The 16,874-nt window shown below is 39.7% G+C and overlaps 1 protein-coding gene across 2 annotated transcripts in view; it reads right to left on the minus strand.

Annotated features, from left to right (window-relative positions):
- Positions 1 to 15,803, minus strand: part of LOC108793359 (alcohol dehydrogenase 1-like) — a 25,854-nt gene extending 10,051 nt beyond the window's left edge. The window contains exons 1-6 of one of the 2 annotated variants that reach the window (XM_018564279.1): positions 15,748 to 15,803; positions 12,570 to 12,671; positions 8,571 to 8,712; positions 7,096 to 7,183; positions 3,680 to 3,899; positions 1,231 to 1,491 (exon numbers count right to left, since the gene is read on the minus strand). In XM_018564279.1, coding sequence (XP_018419781.1) covers positions 1,231 to 1,491; positions 3,680 to 3,899; positions 7,096 to 7,183; positions 8,571 to 8,712; positions 12,570 to 12,671; positions 15,748 to 15,765 — 831 coding nt within the window. In that variant the 5' untranslated portion in view covers positions 15,766 to 15,803. Of the gene's footprint in view, positions 1 to 1,226; positions 1,492 to 3,679; positions 3,900 to 7,095; positions 7,184 to 8,570; positions 8,713 to 12,569; positions 12,672 to 15,747 lie in introns of both variants that reach the window. The other variant, XM_018564280.1, reaches the window with a different exon arrangement.
- Between the last annotated feature and the right edge of the window lie 1,071 nt (positions 15,804 to 16,874).

Below are 16,874 nucleotides of genomic sequence, written 5' to 3' on the forward strand. Positions count from 1 at the left end.
ATACTGTGTGTATATATGTATATATATATATACTGTATATATATGTGTATCTTCTGTTATTTAGGCAGTGTTGTATACAGTAATAACCTACATACAGTAAAGCCCGTACTAGCCTAACTTTTTATTGATATCATTATAGTGAAGTGAAATCTGACTGCTATAGATTACTGCTCTTTCAACTTAATCGTTGTACTATACACACATTTAATGTATAGGCTAAATTAAGAATATATGCAAACATATGTAGTTTACATAGTTTTTATTATTATAAGCATTAAGGATGACAATATTATAGCCAGCATAGCAAACATGCAAACTTGTACACAGTTTTCCGAAGCACTAAAGGTGAGTGGTTACCACTGTGGTTTGGGCAGCACTACATTTTTCATGAATATATAGGTACTAAACTGGCCCTAGGGCTAGATTCAGGCACTCAACAGTGCCTTATAAACATGTGCTTAATCCCCAAATCCCAGGATGCTATCTAGGAAGTGTCTAAATGTACATATACAATTGGGCACTTTACCCCTAGCAGAAAAAAAGCAAAGGTATATGCAGTGCTAAGTGCCTGCAATGTAGCTCTGTCCAGTTTAGTTCTATTAAAGTTTTGACAGATGTCATTTAAAGCAGAACAGAGCTAAAGCATCATTGTCTGTTAGGTGAACTATGGTCGGAGAATGGGCATCACACAATAACAGGACCAAGGCTGCTACTGCAAAGCTTTTTAATATAAGGAAGACCATTGTTATTACTGTCCATGTCCCTTAACATAGGCGTTTGTATATTTATAAACAGCCATTGAGGATATATAATGTAGGCCATTAATTACAACACACCCACTACTTGAGCCTCTTAAACTGTGTGAGGACCTCAGGTCCTGTAAGAGCTGTTTTTTTAACCTCCTGTCATCCACTGCTAAAGTCCACAGATGCTTGATGGCCATGTCCCTCAAACTGCAGATGAATGCTCTAATTTCTAAGTCCTGCAACAGTCCTTTTACACTCCAGTTCTCGGCTTTATGTTTGCAAAAATTTAGCCATCACCTGAAGTATTTCTGTCTGTAAAACCACAAAACGGGAGTTTGTTCAAGCTGCTAAAGAAAGATCTACATTATTATCTGTAGTCCATTAGACAATTAACATTTTATATCATGTAAAATAGGAAGAACATTTGCCCCATGTCTAACCATTTTAGGATGATCAATGGTAAAATATATTTTCAATTACATACCATAACATCAATATTCCCAATGCATTCAAAGGAATAATGCACTCCGTGTCCTGTCATTTCCGTGATCACCTCCTGAATTGGTTTACTATAATCTTTGGGATTAATACAGTCAGTGGCTCCAAACAGCTTTGCCTTTTCAAACTTGCTGCTGTTTATATCTATAGCAAAAATTCTTGATGCTCCAGAAACTTTACATCCAATAACAGCCGACAGCCCAATGGCACCCAATCCAAATACAGCACAAATAGTACCAGGCTCCACCTGTTGGTTAAACAAATATGTTTCAAGTGTTTTCTTTTAAATCTTTGTTAATGTATACCTGTCAGGGGAGAACTACAGGCGCTGATATGGCTGACCTCCTTCCGAAAATATTTGTTGGCTACCTGTCATGACCCACTAGTTTTAATACTTTCACCTTAAAAAAAGTATGCAAATAAGGAAATTGATAGAAAAATCAGTAGTCTTATCTGCATACCTGTTTAGAATTATTGATGAGCAAAACACCCCCCATATTCGAACTTTCGAACATGGGAAAAGTTAGAATTCGAACTCAGTGGGGGTAGAACTTTGAAAATAAATTGACCCCATTTTGAAGGCTTATATGCAAGTTATTGGCCATAAAAAGGGAATGAGGGAAAAGCTTTTAAAGGAGCAGTGATTTTAACATTACTTAAAGTGAAACAATAAAAAGAAAAATTCCTTTAAATATTGTGCCTGGGGGGTCCCCTTAACCTGCCTGTAAAGTGGCACATATGTATGATGTATAGAACCTGCTGCAGCAAAACTGACATTTGTAAAGAAAAAAATTGCATTTAAAAAGAAAAAGAAAAAAGCTTGCGGCTCCTCCTCCCAAACAATACCAGGCCCTTTTAGTTCTGCCAGGAATGTTAAGAGGCACCCTATTTTAAAGGGAAAAAAAGCGTGGGGCTCTCCTCAAAAGTCATACCAGACCCTGAAGGTCTGGTAGGAATTTTGGTAAGGGCCGCATGTAAAAAAAAAACAAAGTGTGTGGGGTTTCCCGTCAAAGTCATACCAGGCCCTTAAGGTCTGGTGGGAATTTTAAGAAGGAACCCCACCCCCCAAAAATGGGGAAAACGTGGGGTCCTCCCTAAAATTCCATACCAGAACCTTGATCCGAGCACAGGTCTGGCAGGGCAGGAAAGGGGGAAGGAAAGCACCATGTCCCCCTGCCTGTGTGCGTGCAGGCTTATTCACATCAGGGCACCCCTTTAATAAAGAGGCACCCAGATGCGGCCCCCCCTTTTCTGAATGAGTAAGGGGTACTTAACTAATGGGTTAAATCAAATTGTAAATAAAAAATGTATTCTCTCCCTGAATAGCTGGCAGCTAAGTTTGGGTTCAGTCTTTTTTTGATGGGTTCAGCCTTTTCTTTACAAATAATGTGGCAGTGGAGAGCAGAGGATGCACAAGGTTGCAATTTTAAGGCCCAATGTAACTCCCTCATAGGAACGTCCATAAACTGGGCTTCAGCCTGGGGTGGAGCTACAGCCAGCACTAACATAAATGAAATGTCCTATTTCATAACCACTGTCCAGATTTCAATGACAACAAGTGCAATGTGCATTGGGTCTCCTGGGGGATTTAACAAGCATTTTAACTTCTGGTGATACTTCTTTAAAGATTTAATCACATTTGCTGAATATTTCTAACTTCAAATTTCTTTTGGAAACTGGTAAATTGGCAGATATAGTTCTGCTTCAATTGCAGAGACACTACCAATAAATAGGATGAATACACAAAGTTTTACACAGGCCTAAGACACTCTATTTTCGGCATTGCAACTGTAAAAATATAGATTTTCAAATCTTATTGCATTGCAAAATAAGTATCCTTATCCCGGTGTGTTAGCTTTGTGAATTAAGCCTACTGCATCTTTCAAAGACCCATCAGATACTTCAATATGAGTAAAGCTGTAAAGAAGAACATTATGAAATCATTCCTAGCAAAAGGTGCAATAGACAACAGTATTCAAAACCAGAACTGGATGCCTTTCATAGAAGGGAACATTTAGTATGAGATATTAGCTATGCATGATCATTGATGTATGTTGTCATAACGTGTATGCAACGTTTGGGGGTCACGCAGGGTCCCCTTCATCAGGCTTGGAATGAATAGAGGGGACCCTGCGTGGCCCCGAAACGTTGCAGACACGTTATGACAACATGCGTCAATAAACAGACGTTTGTTTCACTCTGCCATCCGCAGCCATTTCGAGTACCCATGCTGATTGGGATATCCGAGTGCAGCAGGATTTAAAGTTTTGGCTATGCATGTACACTTTAGTAAAGGTTAGTAACTAAAGAACTGCAATGGCCAAAAGGCCAAATGACTTGCTTACATTGAACAAATTTATAGTGATATAGATGAATATAGTAATATTAGTGAGATAGTTGAGTTAACTAATAGAGGTCTAATACAAAAAATGTACCTTGGCAGTATTGACAGCCGCTCCATATCCTGTTGGAAAACAACATCCAAAAAGACAGACTTTCTCCATGGGTCCTCTGTCATCAATCTTTGCAACAGCATCAATAGGCGTGACAATATATTCTGAAAAGGTGCTGCACCATGAAAAATGATTCACAACTTTTCCCTTGCATGAAAACCTTGATGTACTGTTAGGCATTACTTTCTGTGGTTCAGATAAGCTGTATGTAAAATAAAAGAGAAGCAAAGGGACATATACAACACTTAGGGTTTGGCATTTTTTGGAACAAATGTTTAAATGGATTTAAGAATAATCAAAGTGTATTTAATACCTTACAAACAAACTGTATAATAATAACAATAATAATCATTATTAATAAATATTATTGTAATCTTATTTTCTCTATTTTTTAAGCTCCTAACTCCCCGTGCTTTCTGATTCTGCTGTACTGTTGTCAGTAAACCTAGTTGACACCCTAGGACAGGATATGTGTTACTGGGTGGTGTGCCAGGTGTATCTCACATAGGCAGAGAGCACAGTATGCAGGATATCTCTGAATTTCTGATAACAGGTATTTTTTTGCACTTAACAGATTTAACAAAATGCTTTCAATGGTACATTAGATCAAGAGGTAGCAAATAAGAAAAGTTCATTGTTTGGGTTTACATACATTTTAATATCTCTTTTAATAGTCCTGCACCTTTAACAGATCTGTAATAAACATTTTTGGTACTTGCAAGGGCAAATGTTTAAAGAAGTTTCATAATTTAGCCATAGATTAAAGAGGTTCTGAATTGAACTGCTTTAATCTATGAGTAAAGTATTAAACCCCCTTTAAACATTTACAAGGTTATTCACAGAAGGGTAAAGAGTTTGGAGAAGGCAGGAGATATGAACAATTTAGGACAACCCGGCTGAACTGGAAATTGAGCTGATTTGGGGAAGTTGGCAATTTTTGCCTAGATTGTTCACTTCTCCTGCCTTCTCCAAACTCTTCACCCTTTTGTGAATAGCCCTGTTAAAGATGTAAAGGTCAAAAACTTCTGTATCTCTACTATAACTCTGAGAGAATGGTTTGTTTTTATTTCCCACAGTGGTGTTTAAGCATACACAGCATTCAAAACCTGGACTGTCTGGGTGAATCTGAATCCCCCACAGGAGGCAACCCTAGGTGCTGCATATGTATATTTTGTGAGCTCAAGGGACAGCTGACTTGGGCCTGGGGCAACTGCCCCTTTTGCCCAGCGTTAAAGATGGCCCTGTAGATCTATGTTGTTAAGAATAGTACATGGCAAATTTCTCCTTTGTTTATGCTATATACTAGTCTTTTAACTTTAACAGATCATCATGAATCTAAGGATTCTTATGAAGCTGAGGGCTGCTTTAAGACATTGGTGAGATCCAGGGCACCAATGTCTTAAAATAGATGCTGTACACTTAATCTTGCTACAAGAGATTGCTTGCATGTTTTAGGAGCCCATCAGAGGCATCATGAAAATGTTACAAGACACTGGAAAATTAATTTTCTTGCATTTAATTTCCTATTGATTTCATAGAAAGAAGAATTTCAGGAAATGAGGGAGACCCAGTGGAGTGAGATATATCCCCTCCTGGATTGATGACAATAACTGCATATAATATTCATTGTTTGATATTTAGATTAACACTTTGCATGATGGTGAATTATTTGTTATGCGATATTCACTTAGACGTACCTGTGGTTCCTGATGAAGCAATAGACCGAAACACATAGGAAACCGCAAGTGGAATACACAAGAAAAGCAAATTTCAAGAGAAGTTTCAAGAAATTTCTAATTGAGATCATTGTTTGAACATGTAACACTAATGTGACTCATGCATTGTTTTTTATGGATTTTAATCATATTATTAAATAAATCAAGCAATTTTAACTGTAACTATTTTGGTGATACCTAGAAAACCCCAATGATAAGAGTTCTAAAGAAAGATGGAGGCCACTGTTATCATGAGTGTGTTCTAGTGATAGATATACAGTCATGGCCAAAAATATTGGCACCCCTGCATTTCTGTCAGATAATGCACCACAAATTGTTGCAATTACACATGTTTAGACATTCTCATGTTTATTTCTTTTGTTTGTATTAGTATGACACAAAAAAACTGGAGAAAGGAAAAGCCAAATCTGACACATTCCAAAATGATTGGCACCCTCAATTAATATTTGGTAGCACAGCCCTTGGAAAAAAAATGAAATCAATCGATTCCTGTAACCATCAATTAGTTTCTTACACCTCTCTACACTAATTTTGGACCACTCTTCTTTCGTCAACTGCTCCAGGTCTCTCAGATTGGAAGGGTTCCTTTTCCCAACTGCTGTTTTGAGATCTCTCCACAGGTGCTCTATGGGATTTAGATCTGGACTGGTCCAATTGGTCCAATTGCTACTGATTTCTGACATTTAAGGGGCACACCATTCATTGACATTTAAAGGGGCACTCCCCACTAATCACCACCATTAGGGGGCACTAAACTCATGACCACTAAAATTTGCAAGTTGTTCTGTGCATTACCCAGTCTAGTACTCTCCAGCGCTTTGTCAGAAACCACTTCTGGGTGCTTTTTGATGTGTGCTTTGGGTCATTGTCCTGCTGTAAGACCTATGACATCTGACAGAGACCCAACCTTCTGACACTGGGCCCTACATTGCACCCCAGAATTCTTTGGTAGTCTTCAGATTTTATAATGCCATGCACACAGTCAGGACATCCAGTGCCTGAAGCAGCAAAGCAACCCCAAAACATCAGTGAATCTCCACTGTGTTTGACTGTAGGGACTGTATTTTTTTTCTTTAAAGGCCTCATTTCTTTTTCTGAAAACAGTAGAATGATGGGCTTTACTAAAAAAGTATAATTTTGTTTTAACAAAAAGCTGTTAATTTTGTGTCATACCAATACAAACAAAAGAAATAAACATGAGAATGCCTAAACATTTGTAATTGCAACCATTTTCTGCGCAAAGTGGTGCATTATCTGATAGAAATGCAGGGGTGCCAATATTATTGTCCATGACTGTAGTTGCTTGGAGTATTAAAGTAATTTTAGTATATCCCATCTTTGCACATGGAAGTCCCAAGAAGTAAGACTTGCCATACAGGGGATACATTTTCAAAAAGTACAAAAGTGCCAGCTATTCCCAGCTTATTTTAAGAACATTCCATGGTAATATATACTACTAATAGAGTTGCATTATCCTGCAACAAGTCTCCAGTCCTAAGAATCTCACAGATGTGGATAATGCAAACGTTTCTGCATATGCCCCACCGTATAAATGAAAAGCAGGGAATTTAATCATTTGGCAATATAACATACAACATTTCTCCCAAAAAAAATTGTCTATTAGATTTTGTTTTGTAATTTAGTTCAGCTTTAATTACTTACTGTGATTTAATGCAAAGGTTGCTGTGTGGATTTAGACAAGTGCTGCACTTTCTACACTGAGGAAGCCAAAGTGGAATGACTTTGTCTCCTAAAAAAAACAAGAAAAAACTACAGTATTACAGTATGTGAATACATTAGTTGCCAATTAAAAATGAACCATTTAAAAATACCATTCTGAGTACTCAAAAAGTTATTACATAAGGTTGCAAACTGCATATATTTATTCATACCGTATTAAACTACAGCACATTTGAAGATGACCAAACCGTGGAAGTTGTGGCCACAATGCATGGAGCTGGCTTGCCAGCCAATCAGGAAGATGGCTTCCTGATTTCGGAAGCTCAGGTATCGGGCTAGGCATTATGAGTACTCGCCCAAATACTCGGCACTGATACTAATACTAGTATCGGTATCGGTGCATCCCTTAAATAAACCATTAAAAAACAATAATTTAATTGTTCTCAGTTATAAATAGTTCTCCCAACACATGCAGATATTTGTTCAATCAATCAGAAGTGACCAAAAAAAATTCTGCTACGGTTGATTGTCTTGGAAGAGTCTAAGTTGTTCAAGAAATCAATGAATTGATTAAATGGAGACTCTTTGGTTTGCCATTTTTATTCAGAGCAACCATTTTAGTTGCATTGAATGATCAAAATGGGAAATATTAGCTTTTTTGATTTTTATTCAAATCAATCAATCATTCAGTTGCATTGAATGATCAATTGTAAGATCAGACACAGGAGTGCCCTGCCACAGGAAGTTTACTGGTGTTTTCAGGAGGATTTAAAGACAAAAGGTACATATTTTAGGGTAGCCTTTGTGGTAGTGGAATTGGGATGTGAAGGGGGGAATGAAGGCTAATGTGAAGGTGGTTCCTGATGTAAAGGGGGGACTATGATGTGAAGGGGGGGGGCTCTGATATGAAAGAGGGGCTGCTGATTTTAAAGGGGGGCTACTGATGTGAAGGGGGACTGGATGCAAGGGTGACTCTGATGTGAAGGGGGGGGATATTGATTTGAAGGGGGCACTGTAATGTCAAGGGGGAAAACCACTTTTTTGTGTGTTCTTATGTGGGATCCCCCTTAACATCTATCACCTTCTAGACTAGGGTGCCATGAGATTTTGCATATTTTAGAGGGTGCCATGACCAGAGATAGGCTGATAAACGCCTTTAGGGCACTACTTAAGCACAACTTACATTTCACTATGCAAGTTAAGGTCCACTTTAATAGTAGTTTGACAGTCTGGAACTGTTAAAACTTTACAATAATGTTCTGTAGTATAAGAATAAATAGAAACAATAGTTGCCAAGTTTGCATCTATAGCTAATGTAGGATGTGATACCCAGTGTGCATTGCAAGAACACAATGCACACTTTTTCATTGGGACAAATTACGCTGGTGGTATTCAGCAAAGCTGATTTACATTATAATGTACAGTATTGCTGGGACATTTTCTTAAAATTAAAATACCTGATTTCAAATTGGTTACACCTTTTCCAACGCTTTCAATTATACCAGCTCCCTCATGGCCAAGAATAACTGGAAATGGTATCCTTTTTATATCACCGTGGATTATGTGATCATCTGTCCGACATATTCCTGTGCTTACCATCTGAACATTATAAAAAGAAGAACAATTAGCTGTTTTTCATTCTAACGTGGTTTAAAGAAGAATTCCAGGGAATTTTTTCCTTAATCCTTGCAGTGAAAATACCCCCGCACTGCAAGAGTTAAGTGCTTGTTCTTGTCTAGGTTCAAAAATAACAAAGTTATACTCATCTGATCCTCTGAGCTGAGCTGGCTTGCTCTTAGACTAGTCCCCTCTGCCTCCATTGCAGCAACGGTATGGGGACTGGTCTAAGAGCAAGTCGGCTTTGAGGATCGGGTGAGTAACCCTTTGGTTGTTTTTAAGCTAGACAAAAATGAGCACTTAGCCCTTGCAGTGTTGGGGTAACCCTACTACAAGGGTTAAGAACATGTTCACTATGTTTATGTTTAAATATTCACTAAACAATTCTGAGATAAGAAAAAGGGACACATTTTGTATAAAGTATGTATGCAAAGGAGTGGACTTAACACATGCCACATGCCCAGTCATGCAGACTGGGAAAAATGAATGCACCAAAAATTATTGCTTAAAACCACATGTGTTTTTATTCAGAATTACTTTTCCTTTATAGTGGGCTTTCAAAATAACAAATGCAGTCCTTTAGGGCATATGGGTCAAGGATCTGTTTTTTTAAGAATGCCTCCGACAAAGTATTATCCCAGTGTTTATATATTCTGTATGCAGAAAAGCTTATACAATGGAAGAGTTTCAGCTTTAAAAAGATATTGTTCTGGGGGTTTAAATGTGTCTGTGAGACTTTTACTTGTGGCACAGTAATTAAAGCATATTTAGTGGCTAGAAGGACTGTGGAACATGTATGCTGTGTTATACAGCAAGCGGACTCTATTCTAGTAGTTCTATTTAACTGTGTCCTTTTCAGCCCCTCTCAATGCCAGCACAGCGTGGCTACACCCAATGTTCACCACACCACAACATGTTCACCTTGGAGTGCCCAGGTGGTGCTCTAGGTTTTTTACAATGACAATCACAAACATACTTTTTTTATTGAATTATAATTATTGTTTTCTGTTTCAATATTTTTTATTAGCAAATTTGTCAAAGGCATAACAACCATTACACAAATATAGCAGTCAACATGTTTGTGCATTGTAGTTGCATATAAACATTACAGAGAAAGTAACATAATACAGTAACAAAAATACACAGTAAAGGATTACTTAAATGTGGGGCCAACCAGAAACATCACAGAACATGAACTTGCTTATGCAGTCCATGAGCTTAGAACAAACCACACAAGCAAATTTTACAAACTTTCAGTTGTTTGCAATGAACAAATCAAAAAGCAAATTAAGTAGGTCAACACAACAAATGTTTCAAGGGGTTTCCCCAAATTAAACTGAAAATGCAACTTTTAATGACTTCTGCAGTCACAAAATTATTCAACTCCCCGAATAGAATCCCTCACAAGAGCACACATCTGCAAAACAGGTGTTGTCTCAAGCATACCTGATACCACCAATCAAAGGCTTCAATAGTTGCACCAAGTGTGCTTGAGCTAGAAGACATGAAATACATTAACTGGCTAAGGGTTTGTTGAGTGTCACATTTGACTGCATGTTAGATATATGGCTAAGTGAAACGAATGGTCAAAAAATGTAAGAGAAGACATCATCACCCTTCACAAAGAAGGAAAAGGATACAAAAAGATAGCAAAGGCACTGAATGTTCCGCGAGACACAGTTGAAAGCATAGTTCGCAAGTTCAAAGTTCAAAGAACAATGGTTACACTAGCTGGACAGAGCAGAAAAAGGAAGCTATCAATGGCTGCAACTAGATTTTTGAGAAGGCAGTTTGTGAAAAACCCATGAGTGACTGCAAAAAACCTGCAGCCAGACTTGGTGGCAACAGGCACTGAGAACCTATGGATAAGCAGTATGTCTGGAGGAAGGAGAATGAAGCATACACTGAAAAGAACACTCTGCCTGCAGTTAATCGTGGTGGTGGCTTGGTGATGCTCTGGGGCTGCTTTACATCCTCTGGTACTAGAAGGCAAGATGGATTTATTAAATAAAGTGTGAATTGTGCAGCGCTAAAAACTAAAGTGCATAATATAAATATATAAATATATATAATTAAATATATAAATATAAATTTATATCCCTACTTTTAATACTTTTAAATTGATAATCCTGTATACATACAGGATTATCAATTTATAACCAAAACTCACTTTAAAACAACAGACAGGAATGGGTATATCCCTACTTTTAGCTGCCATCATCCAATGTGGTTAAAAGGTATTCCTTTTAATGTGGTTAAAAGGAATACCAAAGGGGCAACTTACCCGAATTAAACGTAACTGCACAAGGGAGCAAGACTTTGTGGAACAATCCGAAATCCTAGTAGAAAGATTGTGTGATCAAGTGATTAGCTGCACAATTCACACTTTATCTATTCTAACCCCAGGGTTGAGAGCGCAGCTGCTTTAATATCAGGTTATTAAAACAGGGCTACCCATAAAGCGCGGATCCACATTTTTTACTAAGATGGATTTATTGAAGTATCAGGAAATCCTAGGAGTAAACATCATGCCATCTGTGAGGAAGCTGAAGCTTGGACGTCATTGAAACTTCCAACAGGACAATGATCCAAAGCATACCTCAAATTCCACCAGGACTTGGTTGCAGAGGAAGTCATGGGAAGATTGTGGCCAACACAGTTACCTGACTTGAACCTAATAGATCTTTGTGGGATTTGAAGAAGGTGGTTGCAGCATGCAAACCCAAGAATATTAGAGCTACTGGAGGCCATTGCTCATGAGTAATGGGCTAAGAGTCTTCAGCAATGCTGCCAGAATCTGGTGTCTACTTATGCAGCAGGTCATAACAGCAAAAGGGTGACCTACTAAGTACTAAAGATGCTTGCCATGAAAGGGTTAAATAATTTTGAGACTGCAGAAGTCATTAAAAGTTGCATTTTCAGTTAAATTTTGGGAAACTGCTTGAAGCATTCATTGTCCTGTTTCAATTGCTTTTGTGTGGTTTGTTCATTGCAAACAGCCAAAATATATGTTAAAACATCAGTTTAAAAAAGCTGCCTTCTGTTTACTGCTGATGTAGGACATTTACAGGTCTATTCGCTTAAAGTGGCATTAAGGGCAAAAGTCCCCCCCCCGCAGAGCTAATTTAAGGACTTACCTTAAATAATGCCTCTTAATCCGATCATCTTCTTCTTTCCAATAGTTTTTAGCTGTCCCTCCAGCGCTGGTGCGGTTTCTGATCCAGCACTGATTCCTCTGTCCTCCTCTTCTCACATGTCCAATGGAGTCTGTGCGGGTGCATGCTGCTCCATAGATTTATCTTGTATCTCTCCTCGTCTCCCAGCCGAACATCTGAACTGCGCATGCGCCCACCCCAAGATCCTTTGCGGCTGCCCAATACATTTTCAGATGTTTTGACGTGAGTGTACGGCATAGACACAGGTAAGTATTAATCCTTTAAAAAGGTTTTTTGTTTTTTTTTAAATTGTTTTGCCTATATCTACTGCTTGCAAGCAGTAGATATAGGCAAAAACATGTGAGGGTTTAATAACTCTTTATGGGTGAAGAGTTTGGAGAAGGCAGGAGAAATGAACAGTCTAGGATAACATAACTGATCAGTAGAAATTCTCCAATTCAGCTCACTTTCCAGTTCAGCTATGTTGTCCTAGATTGTTCACTTCTCCAGCCTTCTCCAAACTCTTTACCCTTTTGTGAATTAAGCTGTTAAAAAAATTGTCTGAGGTTGAGTTTAAACACTCCCTTTCAATTCCATCCAAATGTTACCATTTAGATTTATGTTTTTGTGGGCTTTATATGTACCTTATGAAGGTATTAGAACAGATTTTAAACAAAGCTTCACCTTAATCCGAACTTCATCTTCTTTTGGTGGTTGTACTTCGATCTCCTCAATCGCCAGTGGCTGATTCGGGGCCCATGCCACAGCAGCTTTGCATTTTATAACCTATAAACACATTAAAAGTGTAGCTAAGTAGACAAATACAGATGAACAACAAGAAAACAAAGGAGCGCTACTACCTAGAAAGGAAAACAGATGGTGTGTTATATTGCTGTCATTTTGTTGTGGTACTATCAGACATTTGTGGTCTTATTTAGTAAACTAATGGAAGTACAATCTTAATGCAATGCCATGGCCCATTGCGACCGCTCAGATTTCACTTTATAGCTTGATCTCGCAAAGTCCATTGAGCTGCATTATTCTGTATACCAATGCAAAAGTATGATGCGAGCAGAGCACAAAGAAAACAATTCTACGTGCCCTGTTCACACCATATATGTGCATTGATATGCAGAAAAAATTAACTCAATGGACATTGTGAACAAGCCATAATATAGTATATATACAGTATATACTGTATGCAGGGGCATAACTAGAAATCACAGGGTCCCATAGCAAAATGTTGTATGGGCAATCCCCTCTCCCCCAAAAAACCAAGACTCCCCCCCCCCAACCAAATAAATAAATACTTGCACCATTTCCTTCTCTCCAGCTCTGCTCCTGCTGGCTCTGACATCAGAGTCGAAGAACAGATCACTCCGCCGCTCAATGCTGCAAAGCCCACTATAGACCCCATGCAGCCCATCAGAAATCCTGCAGAGCCCACCTGACACCCTGCAAAGCCCACCTGACACCCTGCAGAGCCCACCTAGGATGCTGCACATTACAGAGACCCTGCAGAGCCCACCTCCAACCCCACACAGCCCACCTGAGTGTGACCCTGCAGACCCGCCTAAGAGAGCGAACCTGAGAGTGACCCGTCAGAGCCCATCTGAGACCACACACAGCCCACCTAAGAATACCCTGCAGAGCCCACCTGAAACCCTGCAGGGCCCACTTGAGACCCTGCAGACCCCACCTGAGAGACCCCACACAGCCTACCAGAGACCCTGCAGAGCCTAACATGATACTCTCCATAGCCAACCTGAGACCCCGCACAGCCCACCTGAGACTCAGCACATACCAGATACCCTACAAAGCCCACCTGAAACCCCACACAGCCCACCTGAGACCCTGCAGAGCCCACCAGAGACCCCACCTGAGACCCTGCACATACCAGAGACCCTGCAGAGCCCACCTTAGACCCCACACAGCACACCTGAGAGTGACCCTGCAGAGCCCACCATAGACCCTGCAGAGACCACCATAGACCCAGTAGAGCCCACCTGAAAGTGACATTGCAGAGCCCACCATAGACTCTCTGTGGTGGGCTCTGCAGGGTCTCATGTGGGCTGGTCAGGGTCCCTTTCCCTGCACACTGCGCTCCTCTTACCGCCGCAGAAAAATGGCAGCAGGTGCTCTGGACTGATGGGTCAAAATGTGAAATAGTTGGCTGTAGCAGGAGGCAGTTGGTTCGACAAGTGGCTGGGGAGCGATACAATCATGTGTGTCTGCAGCAACTGTGAAGCATGGTGGTGGTTCCTTGCAAGTCTGGGGCTGCATTTTTGCAAATGGAGTTGAAGATTTGGTCAGGATCAATGGTGTCTTCAATGCTGAGAAATACTAGCAGATACTTATCCATTATGCCATACCAAGAGGGAGGCATGTGATTGCCCCCAAATTTATTCTGCTGCAGGACAACAACCACAAACAAACAGCCAATGCCATTAAGAACAATCTTCAGCATAAAGAAAAACAAGGAGTCCTGGAAGTGATGGTTTGAAGAACAAGGAGTCCTGGAAGTGATTGATGCTGTTTTGAAGGCAAAGGGTGGTCACACCAAATATTGATTTGATTTGGATTTCTCTTCCGTTCATTTACTTTCCATTTTGGTAATTGATAAAAAAACAAAAAACTATTAACACTTTTGTTTCTGAAAGCATTCTTACTTTACAGCATTTTTTCACACCTGCCTAAAACTTTTGCACAGTACTGTATATAAATACACAAGGGGACAGTCATATTTGCTCATTACATAATGTATACAGGTATACAGACTGTGTTTTTATTAATGAAATGCTATACAATGATTCCACTTTACTGCTCCTTTAAGTCCACCTACTCATTGAAAACAGTTGCATGTACTCTGTGACTGATATATAGTATCTTAAAGTCTTGTTAAACCCAAAAACAAAAATGTCTTATATTGCAAGTTACTAATCCTTAAATGTGTGGCCATGTTAGTTTTCTTTTTTTCAGGCTTTTTTTCCTTGATTTTCACCTATTATTAAGGTCACTAATACACTTCTTATCTTAGGGTGGCTCCACTCTATGGAGAACCAATGGAACCAGCAGCATTGTTATTCTGTGGAGAGGGTGTTAGATGGACTTGACTAACAAATTAAAGTCAAACTCCAGCTAACACTTTTTAAGCAGTTACAACAGTAGTTTTTTTTTTATTCCATTTGACATAAAGATTTTACATAAAAGATGAATAAAAGCTAACCAAAGTAAGTTCCCCTGTCAGTGTTAAATAGTTTTTCTCAATCTTCTACCTGCCACTTTGTCCCGACAGGCTGTCTGGACAGAGAAGTCTTGGTAAAACTTGGTAAAAAAACCCCTCAAAAACTTAAAAGAAAGTTTTGAGCTAATTTATACTTTAATGCCCCTGCATGGATTTTCTTTTTCTTTTCTTGTGAAGTCCCCTTTGAGGTCCCTCCCTGGCACCATTTATTGGATGTAGAGGATCACTAATCTAGCACTGCAGAAGGTGCCTTGCTGACCAGTCCCCTACTCTCCCCTTGCAATGGCATCACTCCCCTTCTGGATCCTGAGAGGACCCTACTGTTGAACAGTTTATAGAAAGTGTCTATGTCCCGCAGGCAGTGACATGGACACCTGAAGAAGAACCCTGCCAGAAGTAAACAAAAGAGAAGAGAAGGCTTGAAGACTGGAGCATCTCAAAGATAAAGTAAACACTGAAATAATAACTCAAATACAGTATATTCATAGTGAAAACAGTCTTTACCAAGAAGTAAGTAGATTCTGTGTTCTAATTAGCAATTTTCCTTACCACATTAAAATTTGAAATCATCTTGATTCATTATTAAGGTTCTTATGTATTGAGCCTGAAAACCCTTACCTTTCCTGTAGTACTCATTGTTCAGCCAGATAAATGTTCGGCCAACTTTTGTTGTGTGCAGTTTAGTAGCACTTCTCTTTAATCACACCCACTACACAGTTACTTAGTTAAGTTGAAAAAAGTCCATAAAGTTAAAAAAAAAAAAAAGATACCAAATCCAATGCCACTGGATTTGGCTGAATACCTTGGACTTTGCAAGTTTGCAAGTTAATTTTTAGTTGTTTTGAAACTTTTAAACTTTGCCCATCCTTTGTGTACATATGATATTCAGTACATGTGCCCTACATGCTCCCTACAAAGGCCTATGATCAGAATAAGTTACCATAATTGCATTGATGCTTGGGTGCAGATCTTATTTAGCTACCATGGCATCCTTTAAATGCTGTTCACATCTCTGAAGCTGATGACAGGTTCCTCAGCAGGGCACAATTTCACCCTCACTGTTTTGCTAATAGCCTGAAGAATCCCATGTCACATTAAAAGTCATGTGACTGGGAGACTGTCACTTATAGACAGGGCCGGACTAACATAAGGGCAGGTGGAGCCCATACTGACCACCTGGAGCATGCACTGACCACCAAGAGCCCGCACTGTCCACCTGGAGCCCGCATTGACCTCCTAGAGCCCGCATTGACCTCCTAGAGCCCGCATTGACCTCCTAGAGCCCGCACTGACCACCTGGAGCCCACACTGACCACCTAGAGCCCACACTGACCACCAAGAGCCCACACTAACCTCCAAGAGCCCACACTGACTACCTGGAGCTCACACTGATCACCAAGAGCCTGCACTGACAACCTAGAGCCCGTACTGACCACCTAGAGCCCGCAATGACTACCAAGAGCCAGCACTGACCACCAAGAGCTCACACTAACCTCCAAGGGCACGCACTGACTACCTGGAGCCTGCACTGACCACCTGGAGCTTGTACTGACCACCTGGAACCCGCACTGGCAACTAAGAGCCTGCACTGACAACTAGACATGTGCGATTTGTTTCGTTCCGAATCGAAATTCGGACGAAATTTCGGAAATTCGGAGATTCGGATATATCCGAATTCCGAATTACAGCTAAAACGAATGCAAACGAATCAGAATTCCCGAAATTTTGTTAGCGGTATTCCAGTC

Source organism: Nanorana parkeri, unplaced genomic scaffold, assembly GCF_000935625.1.
Source record: "Nanorana parkeri isolate BGI_ZX_2015 unplaced genomic scaffold, ASM93562v1 scaffold742, whole genome shotgun sequence".
Taxonomy (NCBI): Eukaryota; Metazoa; Chordata; class Amphibia; order Anura; family Dicroglossidae; genus Nanorana; species Nanorana parkeri.